This window comes from Hibiscus syriacus, unplaced genomic scaffold (genome assembly GCF_006381635.1).
Source record: "Hibiscus syriacus cultivar Baekdansim isolate YM2019G1 unplaced genomic scaffold, ASM638163v2 tig00117000_pilon, whole genome shotgun sequence".
Classification (NCBI taxonomy): Eukaryota; Viridiplantae; Streptophyta; class Magnoliopsida; order Malvales; family Malvaceae; genus Hibiscus; species Hibiscus syriacus.
In genome coordinates this window covers 1,668,360-1,679,715 of record NW_024063516.1, presented here as the reverse complement: position 1 = coordinate 1,679,715, position 11,356 = coordinate 1,668,360, and the positions used below count along the sequence as shown (strand labels likewise).

General features: G+C 36.6%; 1 protein-coding gene and 1 pseudogene across 1 annotated transcript; one reads left to right on the top strand and one right to left on the bottom strand.

Moving 5' to 3' along the window:
* Positions 1-4,235: 4,235 nt before the first annotated feature.
* LOC120194618 lies at positions 4,236-5,294 on the top strand. The gene has a single exon (XM_039196880.1). It carries the CDS (start codon positions 4,398-4,400, stop codon positions 5,058-5,060), a length of 663 nt encoding a protein of 220 aa, XP_039052811.1. The 5' UTR covers positions 4,236-4,397; the 3' UTR covers positions 5,061-5,294.
* A 2,953-nt stretch (positions 5,295-8,247) lies between these two features.
* Positions 8,248-11,049, bottom strand: LOC120194753 (annotated as a pseudogene).
* Positions 11,050-11,356: the final 307 nt, after the last annotated feature.

Genomic DNA, 11,356 nt, shown 5'->3' with positions numbered 1-11,356 from the left:
TCCTCACGCAAGGCATTGACCTCATCACGTAACTCATCCCATGGAGGTGGAGAACAAGGAGATAAATGTCGTGGCCTCTTTACCGGTCGCCTATCATGAGGTGATGGTGGAGAAGAGGCTCGATGATGTGACGGGATAGGTGATGGCTCTCGTTCTAGAGGTGTATAGTCGGGTCGATCGGGTGATGGCTCTGGGTGAGTTGATGGCTCTCGAATTGGAGGAAGTGGATGTGCTCATCATCCGTGCCATCAAAAAAACTCTGACTAGCTTGCCACCAATCAGTGGCAAGCTCTTCCTCCGTGGGTGTCAGTCTTTGTAATGGAATGTTGGCCTCCTAACAATATAAAAACTCAAACAAAGTTAAACGTCTACTATTAATAACTTGTTTATATATTATATGAAAGTATTTGTGTTAACTTACATTATTTATTGTCGCATATGGTATTAAGTCTTCCCAATCCAACATTTTTCCTCTTCCAGGAAATAGCCCTGGGAATATCATTTGACGTTTTTATTGCATATGTACGTATGCTGGGGAAAGCCTCGAATATCCAAATCTACAAAAATATAATAACAAAATTAGTAATTGTTAAATAATTAATTATAATTTTAGAAACATTATATAGAAATTCTTACCTTAAAGGCCCAAACAAAGCCTGACAAAGTGTATTTCGACCCATCGCCACGCAAACTTTTGCGGTCATCAAAGGCAGTAGACAACTTAGTCCAGGTAGCTTTCCATATATACGAACCCCACGGAAACAGATTCCATGCATTCAGGTCCTCTACCAATATTATTAGCTCCCGAGGAATAGGTTGTCTGGCCTCTCTGCCTAAAAACCGGCATACACAAGTAGTAGAAGGCATACTCGGACAACATCGACGTCATCCATCCGAGTGAAACCATCTTTCTTATTAAACAATTTCTTCAGGTCGTCGACGTGTAGGTTCGGCTTCTCCATTGACTCATCCGAAAAAACCCGGGATAACCATGATGGGCGGGCGATATGACGAGTGTATCGGCCTACATCATCGTGTCCGAATCGTAGACCAGTGATTAAGCAGAACTCCTTCCGCCCAAAACAAGTATACGCTGGTGGAAAATGAAACCATATCTCTTCCTCACCACGTTGTATACTGTCGGGTAGATTTGATGTCATGGTCTGAAGCCACAAATGGGTCAAATTAGCATCTCCACCCGGATGCTGTACTCTCAGCCATGGCCCGAAGCAGGTTTCCTCAAACAATTGTCTTTGTGCAGGTGAAAGCTTCGAAGCAATTGTAGTGGCTAGGCTAACTTTATTCCTTAATGTCAATGAAGCCGAAAAAAATTTCTACAAAAAAATAAACATACCAAGTTAGATATACCAAAAACTACACTGTGAAGATATACCAAAAACAATAAACATAAAAAGTAGTAGTTTATTCTTGAAACTAAATTTGCAACACTGTTTTGTCTTTTGGTTGAAATGAAAATCGCAACGAGAGAATGACTGTCGCAACGAGAGAAATGAAAATCGCAACGAGAGAATCGCAACGCGAAATGAAAATCGCAACGAGAGAATCGCAACGCGAAATGAAAATCGCAATGCGATTTTGGTTTCGCGTTGCGATTCTCTCGTTGCGATTTTCATTTCGCGTTACGATTCTCTCGTTGCGATTTTCATTTTTCTCGTTGCAGATAGTCATTTTCACGTTGCGATTTTCATTTCTCTCGTTGCGACTCTTCTGCAAATTGAAACTTGAATGGATTGCATTACTTCAACCAAAAGACAGAACAAAGACAAAGACAAATACTAACTTGAAAATCGCAACGAGAGAATAGCAACGCGAAATGAAAATCGCAACGAGAGAATCGCACCGCGAAATGAAATCTAAGTGAAATGGTTAATCTATTATTGAAATGACCAGTAAACTTATCATCAGTTTCAATATGAAAAACCTACAATAATGCAAAAATTTCAAAATAAAAATAATTAAAAAAACTAACCCTCGGAGGTTGATTTTCCATTTCTGAATATTGTGAGGGATTTCTGACCGTGAATGGTTGTGAGGGATTTCGCCGGAGATGGGGACGGAAATCTTCGGAGATGGGGACGGAATTCGCCGTAGAGAGTGAGAGATGGAGATGAGACTGAGTTGTGATTTTAGGTTTTAGGTTATGAGTTGCGATTACGGGATTTTGTCTTAATATTCGTTTTTGTAATTTGAAAATAAAATACGCGTAGCGATTATAATGGCGCTTTAAAAATCGCGTTGCGATTTACGGATACGCGTTGCGATTTTACGGATTATCGTTGCGATTTACGGATACGCGTTGCGATTTATGGATACGCATTGCGATTTACGGATACGCGTTGCTATTTACGGATACACGTTGCGGTTTACGGATACGCGTTGCGATTTATGTGTTCGCGTTGCGATTTTCATATTCGCGTTGCGATTCTGGAAAATCGCAATGCGAATTTGTACTATCGCATTGCGATTTTCAAGAATCGCGTTGCGATTTTGGAAACTGATTTGCGATTCTGGGGATCGCGTTGCGATTTTTATTTCGCGTTGCGATTTTTATTTCGCGTTGCGATTTTGTTGGTCATTTTGGCAAATCCAAAAAAAGTTGGTTAAAATCGTATATTATAAGGCATTTTTGTCACTGAGACGATTTTCTCTAAAAATATTCCAACTTAACCAATTTCGACTCAATTTAATTTGATAGAATTCAATTTTTTTAAATTTGAGTTTCGAGACTAGATAAGACAGGCTTATTAAATTTAATATATTGTCCACTTTAATACGTCTCAATATAATTATGAAAATGTTAATATATAAATATAATATTTATTTTTAACCTAAAATTATCATTTGATTCATTTTAGCCGATTCTTCACTCTTTTTCTAACAACCAGCTGATAAGTCCTATTTTCTTTTCTTTTCCTTAAATGTTTTTCTATATTATTTCTAGTGTTACTGTTTCATTCCAGTGGTTGGCTGGTTGCCCTTCTACACTTGGATTTTTGCCTTATCTTCTATATTATTTAATTCCCATTTTATTTTATTTTTCTGTTGATATATTTTTACGAAGCAAATGTTTCAACAAATAATTTATTTATAATCATAAAATTTAAGTATTATATATATATATATATATATATATAAATTTTGGACGTTAAATATTTATTATTACACCACATTTTTTTTGTAAAAATACGTTTTGTATTATTGATTGAAGAATGCACAAAACGCAACATAAACATGAATATCGTTAAAACCCCTAATCCTAATATAAATTATATTTTATTATTGAATAAATATATAAATTATATTTCAACATGTATTTGTTTTGTAAATCGATATATATATTTTACTTTCTACTGTAAGGTAAAAATTATAAGGCATGCAATAGTTGGTTTGATTGGTTCAATTTTTTATATCAATAACTTAATATATAATTTATTTATTAAAGTTAAATAGAAGAGACTGATTTTATTTTCAAAATTGAAATAATCAGATTAAAAATATTTTTAAACGAATCAAAATAACTGATTAAATTGATTTGAAAATTTATATTTTAAAAATTATTTAAAAAACAAAATATTTTAAGTTAAATTTTATATGCATTTAATTAAAAAATTGGAATAAATAATCTTATATTATAATACTTAATTTCATGTTTGAATTCACAAAACCAAAAATAAATTATCAAAACTAAATAAATCAAACACTGATTAAATCAAGAAGTTAAATCGATTCATTTGATTAGTTCGTTTAACCAACCATGCAATGTCTAAAAACGCAAGCACAAAATTTATTGGTAAGAAGAAGAAGAAGAAGAAAGAAAAGCAAGAAAAATATAAATGTATTTATACGTGAATTGAACAGCGAAGTTACTTAGAACATATAAGGAATGATCCAAACTCCAATTTAAGTTTTACTTTCAGGATTTCGTACAGCAACCAAGTAGGATGTTTCACACGCCCAGAAAAAAGCGTGTGAGACCACTCTTCTTCTTCTCTCTTTGTCCTTTTTCATTACTATCCTTTTTATTTATTTGCCATGGTACAGTTTCGTGTTAATATTGGCATCTTCTATATTCTTGGCCCGTTGATCTGTTTGAAGGTTGTGGGAATGGAGATGAAATGAGGACAAAATGAACTCTAAATTCACATGAAATGAAAATGGCTTCCACTGTCCCATTACCTAAACGCTATATATTAATGGCTTCCCCATCGAGTCTGTTCTCTAATGGACTCAATTTAAAATTACCCCACCCTCTTTTCTCCATTCCCTCCTAGATTATATTCTTAATTTTCCCCTTTTTTACAAATTTCTGTTTCAGTTTCCTTTTTTTCGATATTTGATATTTTGGTTTTTGGTATTGAATAGTATTTAGTTGTTTGATGGCGAAAGGCCGGCGGTTGACCACCAGCAGAAGCGAGCGGTTGCTCGGAAGCTTTAGCTATGGGCACGGCCAAGGGGACACTGCCGTTGACGACGCAGAACTTGGTGAAGAAGATGTTTGGTCGATAGTTGATAACGTCGAAGACCGAGACGCCGCCGCCACTGTCGACAATTCACGATGCCAGTGGAGCCCACACGCTGAAGCTGAGAGTAACGGGAACGGAAATGGAAATTTGGACGTGAGGGGAAGTCATGGCCGTCGAATTCCGCGAGGCGATCGGCACGTGGGTGGGCTGTCCTTGGCTTTCGAGGATTCTTCGACGAAACATAGGATCGTGCACCAGTTTCGTAGCCAAGATGGCGTGGCGGCCGCAGATTCGCCACGTGGGCATCATATGGCCACGTCAGCTCCAGTGAACGTGCCTGACTGGAGTAAGATTTACAGAGTTAACTCGGTGGAGTGGGTACAAGACTCGGATGATGGGCTGGATGTCGGTGATTCGGAGATGGTGCCGCCACACGAATACTTGGCGCGTGAGTACGCTCGGAGTAAGAAATCTAGCGGCGCTTCGGTGTTCGAAGGCGTGGGTCGGACCCTCAAGGGCCGGGACCTGAGCCGGGTCAGGGATGCAGTATGGAGCCAAACTGGGTTCGATGGTTAGCCAATTTGTCAGTCAGTTTGGGGGAAGCCTAAAGCAGCTTAATTATGATTGATTAAAAAACGACTTCATCGTATCATTTTTGTTATTTGGGCAATGTTTCGGCTGAGTCGACACAGATGAGTCAACTTGGTGGCGAGGGAGCTCAACCAGGATTTTGTATTGAGGAGTACTAAAAATATATCTGTTATTGAATTGGAATTTGGAAGATAAACGCGTGTTGCAATGTTCAGTGTTCTCTAACTGAGTAATTTTAGAAACAAATTATGTTAGCAAACACAAATTTCCATTTTAGGGCATCCGCAATACTACTGTTGTTTAGAACAATCTTACTGTTTCAATGGCGTGGGCCTCTGTTTTGAAAACTCTTCGGTACTTTCCAAAATTGTGCTTCTAATTTAAAGGACAGCCATTTAGGTCCTTCAAGAACATACTTCTCATTTCAAAGTATGCTATTAAAAGTTACACATCAAAATTTGAATTATATTTTTTGAAGTTTGTATTTATCTTATAAATTATTTAGCTTCATAGTTAACCAGAAAATTAATGAACAGAAACTTTAAGTTTAATGCAAACATTATCAATATATAGTTAAAGTTATGTTTTTTAAAAGTTCTGAAGGAAGTAGGCTTTAATTAAAGCTTGAATTTAAGATTAGTTGCGTGATGTCCTTTTTAATATACATTTAAAAGATTATTATTAAGTGTAACGGTTGTATATATATAAAAATAATCATAAATATTTTTTTTTTATTTTTAAAATTATCATGGAAACACTTTTCATAATTCGTTTGTTTTTTTGTAGTTCTTTTCATTGATAAAGTATCAAATAATTATTTATATATATTAGAATGCCTATTATGTGGATAAAAAATAAAATACTTTGATTATTTATTAGGTTCTTTATTATTTTATCTCATAAACTTTAATTACTATAATTTTTTAGGTTATTTATTTATTTTATCTCATAAACCTTTAATTATTTATTAGGCAATGATAACATTTTATTTAATCAATTATTGGGTTGAATATTACGCAGCCACTTTATGCACTTAATTTTTAATTAAATATTTTACAATATATTATTTAATACATTTTAAAGATATAACTAATTTTAAATTGTTATTTAATAATTCATAAAAGATTATTTTTATACGATTCTAATTTTTTTTGGTACATGAAAGTTTAAGTAACAAGTATCTCCCCCAATCCACGGTCAGGGCATACCTAAAACTCAATTGGGATTTACATAATAATTTACATATTGTCAACCAAGAGTAACAGTAGTACGATTCGAACTTGACCTTACTAGCTCAAATTTTGAATTCTACATAAATTATCTTTTTTGATTTATTTGAATGCAACAACTAATTAATGATATTAAACTCATTTCACATTTTTGAATAATGTATATAGAGACAATTACAAGTGGAACAAAGTGTCTCTGAAGGAATATTAACAAGGGAGGGGGGAAAAGAAATAACCAAAACCATATTTGATGTATGGAAGGAAAACAAGACAAAATTGATTTTGATTGAATGTGAGGGGTGGAGAGAAAACAGGGTGATGACCCACCCATGATAACACTACTAGACGGCAACAATGCTCCGAGAGAGAGAGAGAGAGACATAGAGAGCCGTGGTAACCAAAGGTGAAACAATGTCAAGGATGGATGGATGATGGTTGAATGCCTTTTTGTGAGAATATGACTTTCAAACCCTCAAATTCTGTAGATTTATAACCATCCCTTCCACTCATTTCTCTCTCTCTCTCTGGATATTTTGGGGCCCATTGGTTGCTCGCAATGGGTTATTGCTTAAAGTAGTTTTGTCATTAGATTCTCATTTTGTGTGATCCATGCAATTCGACATGACTTTGAAACCAAGAAGAAACAACAATATCTCTTCTCTATCCTCACAACTCCCACTCTTCCAATGTTTTTAGCTTCCTTTGTCGATTGGTTCTTAAGATTCGCACAGCAATTGTCTAAACCCAAACTTAGGAAACTTGGGTTTGTTTACAAAACGTTTGTCTGTCTAACATAGCAAACTTGCGATTTACAAGAACCTGGGCTCACTGTCTATGGCCCTTTTTTAAGCTTATAATTTGTTGATCCATGTCGGCAAATAACAGGTTACTTATCTTCGTAGGATGACAAACCCTTCTCTGATGAAACTCTATTGGGCTTTACCTGATTTAGACGACCGGATCTTAATTCAAAGTCCGCCCACACACGCATGAAAAAGAATTATTATTCTTAGAGACACCGAATTCAAACACTATGACTATTAAGGATGTGAGCATTAATATCAAACCACCTAAAATTATTTTTAAATAGATATTACTTTATACTTATCTCATATTAATAAATAAAAAATAACCCATCCACACCCGTAACAGAAAACCCATAAAATATTTGATAATTTTGTTTGTAGGTAAGATTCACGTGAACACAAATGAAATCTTAAGACATGACTTGTAAAAAGAAAGTTCAATCAAACAAAATTTAAATTTTATGATAAACATTTGCTCATCCTCCGTCCTACTTACATCCCCTGCTGATTCAAGTTCGAATTATAACAGAATGTAACATTATGAAACTTTCAAACACGCTTCACTAGACAAAACATAATGTAAATCTTCCACCCGTATCACTATCCCAGGGCCAACTTGCAATTCTTTAGCTACATGGTTCGTATTTCTTGATGTTTTACGCCATAAAAATTGGACGTACAGCAATATAGCAAGTTGAAGTTAGTAACAACTCATTACCATTAATCCCAGATTTAAATAGTCAGAGAGACGAATGAATCCAATGATATAATTAGTGGCCATCGCTATCGATGTCACCCCCGTACATTGGAGCCTTTGTCCATAGCGTTATAATTCATATTACAGTGTAGCTTTCATTGCGTGACTCGGCCCCCATAAAAAAAATATGAATCAAAAGCCTATATTTATCGACAGAATGGAGTCATATCCTCCGTGTAGATCTTTCTTTTATCAACATAGATCCAACCCATTTAAATACCCCATCGGCTGGAATCTTTTTATCCAACTTGGTGGACACTTGGAGGGCCATAGTCTCTTTTATTTGTTGTCGTCCTCGGGATGGGTCTTTCTCATAGTTGATACATATCCGAATAATCAGCACTCATCAGCATGATGTCGCAAGGGGGAAGGAAGGGGTATATGCATGAATCATCATAACCATTAAAATAATTGAAATCCATGCATATTACACAATCAACAGTCAACACCATCCTTACATGCATACATACATTACATCATCCATCCTAACATCCACAGCTCCCATGACTAACATCCATCCTAAAAACTGCAATTGATCATATCAAACCAGTACCGTTACTGATCACTGAACAAAAACATTGTGACTAGGACAAGAAACAACCATTTTATTAGGCCACAGTAGGGTCTTTTTAGCGAAGAAGAAGCATTTTAGTGAAGATTGTTTGCAAGATTGCACTGCTTCCTGATCTCACCCTTGTTACCGGTGAGGGTTGCTCTCGGAGAGGAGAGTAATGGCCCTGGAGAACTCCGTGAAGAAATAGTCTTGGCTCTTGGCCATTTTCTTCACATAAGGTCTGGTCCTCTTGTCATAAGCCAGTTGGTGGTCCACAATCAACAAGCCCTTGTTGTCCAGGATGTTTCTATAGTAGTTGTTGTCCAGAACCATGGGTGTCCCCCGGTCGTTTCTCACGTATTGCACCGCTTTGGGGACTGGGATTTGATCAGTGCACTTATGGAGCATGTGTGGAATATGGTCGGGGTTGAGCTCAGGGCCAACCTCTGAGTACAGACGGTGCACCAGCTTCACACAGTGAGTTCTGCCGACAACCATTTTATTCGGCCACAGTCGGGTCTCTTTAGCGAAGAAGAAGCATTTTAGTGAAGCTTGTTTGCAAGATTGCACTGCTTCCTGATCACCCTTGGTACGGGTGAGAGGGTTGTTCTCGGAGAGGAGAGTAATGGCCCTGGAGAACTCCTTGAAGAAATAGTCTTGGCTCTTGGCCATTTTCTTCACATAAGGTCTGGTCCTCTTGTCATAAGCCAGTTGGTGGTCCACAATCAACAAGCCCTTGTTGTCCAGGATGTTTCTATAGTTGTTGTTGTCCAGAACCATGGGTGTCCCCCGGTCGTTTCTCACGTACTGCACCGCCTTGGGGTCTGGGATTTGATCAGGGCACTTATGGAGCAAGTGTGGAATATGGTCGGGGTTGAGCTCAGGGTCAACCTCTGGGCTCTGGGTACAGACGGTGCACCAGCTTCACGCAGTGAGTTCTGCCGACACTGTGTGCTCCTGTTTTGCACAATATAGAAAACTAAACTTGAGCCAAAAAGATGCGACAAACACAGTCGCATGTATATTTAGTGATGTTGGTGTAAAGATGCAAAGCTGTACCTAGGAGGGCAACGACTCCAGGGGTGTCGATACCCATGGCGGCAAATCTGTCGAGAACGCGAGAGATGGTCTCGTTGTGGTCTGGAAGATACTCCTCCACAACATTTGCTCTGCTCCTTTGACCGTCTCTTCTTCCAGTTTTGAGAGGGATGTAAGGACCTCCAAGCAGAAGCAAGTAAATTGAACGTAATTTTTTTTACGTGTCTGACAAGCTAAACTTCGTAATTTACTAGACTAAGAAATTCATCCAGTACGTATTCGGTTTAAACTAAGATAAGAACTCATGAAATTGAAGTTGAAACCTCTGCTTCAGAGAAGCCAAAAGACGGCGTCAACAGAGACAATGAGTGATCTAAAGAGGGGTCAAAAGATATTTTACCAAAACGATGCCTTCTCTAGCTGACAAAACAAGGATATCAGCGCAAGAAACAACTCCAGGATGACGACACTCCCTTTCCACAGCTTCTTTGATGTCCTCAATGTACCTGAAATTCCTTAGGCCAAAGCTCCTGTCTGTCTCCTTCTCAGACAAGCTCCTTCTTGTGGAGTCTAGCAGCAGTGGAGCATCACATGACTAGTAAAAAAAACACTACATGTTAGGGTATATAAAAGCTATAAACACTTTTCCCTCTTTTTTTTCCTTAGAGTTTGTAAAGATTAATTTCTTCTTCTTCGATTTTCTTTAGCTGGCAACGATACCGACTTTAATGTTGGTTGTCGACCGTAGGTTATCCTTTTTTTTATTTTTCATTTTATTTTTTAATAAGAATAATTATGCATGTGTTGCACGTTTATCTATGTCTATCTATGTCATTGTGCTACGTTTATTTTTGTCTTTGTTACACGTTTTTCAATTTTTTTCTCAGTCTTTTGTCCGTTCTTTTATTTATGTTTTCTCGTGGTTGGATTTGACGACGTCACGATTGATCAAGATGAGGCTTATTTGAAATCTTGTTGATCTTCCCTGCTATGAACCTTTGGATTGAATTTAGATGCGTGATTTTACGTTTGTAGATAGTTTCTCACGACATTTGCATTTTTCGGTGGTCTTTTAATATTTCAATTTTCTTTTGTGGTTCGTTTGCCGATTCAATCAAATTTGTTTCTATCTATTTTTTGTTCAAGTCTTCTAGTTGAGTTTTTAATATTTTCCATGTATGGTTCTTATATGATCTAAAATGACTAATTTTAATATTATAAGAAAATTTTAAATTATGCATTTAATTTAAGATGATAATTACAAACTCTTATTATAATTTTAGATATTTTCAATTTTTTAATAATACTATCCGCTTATATTAAAAAAACTATAAACACAAGTTGGAAACAAACCACTGTACAGAAATTTACCTGAACAGCAGTCATGGAAAATGTTTCTCAGCCAAGAAAATGCAGTGTTCTTGTGTCTTTTGTACAGTAGCTTGACTTGCTCTTTAATAATGTCCTCAGCCTGAGGACAAGTATCCTGGTAGAAGTTCATAACAAGACCGGTGTCTTCCTCATTCTCTGCAAATGCAGAAGCTGCTGAAAAGCAAAGCAAAGCAAAGAAGAAGAGAGCTTTGGCACCCATATTATTTTTTTGCTTATCACTACACTCAACTAAAGGTCACTGACCATGCTTTAGATCTCTTGTGAGATGTTTGCTTAAATAATTCAGAGTGGCGTATTAAAAAATTAATCACGTGTATTTTTTACACTTGCCCTTAATACTATCCAGCATTTACGAGGTTAACAACACCTGTGAGAGTTAAAAAAACAGAAAATGCCAAAGACTCAAGCTAAAAAATAAATATTGATGGAGAGACCGAGACCCGAAGCCAGTTGATCCAACGGTGTAAGGTGGAAGATCTGGGAAAATGAAGCTGTAATATTGGAAT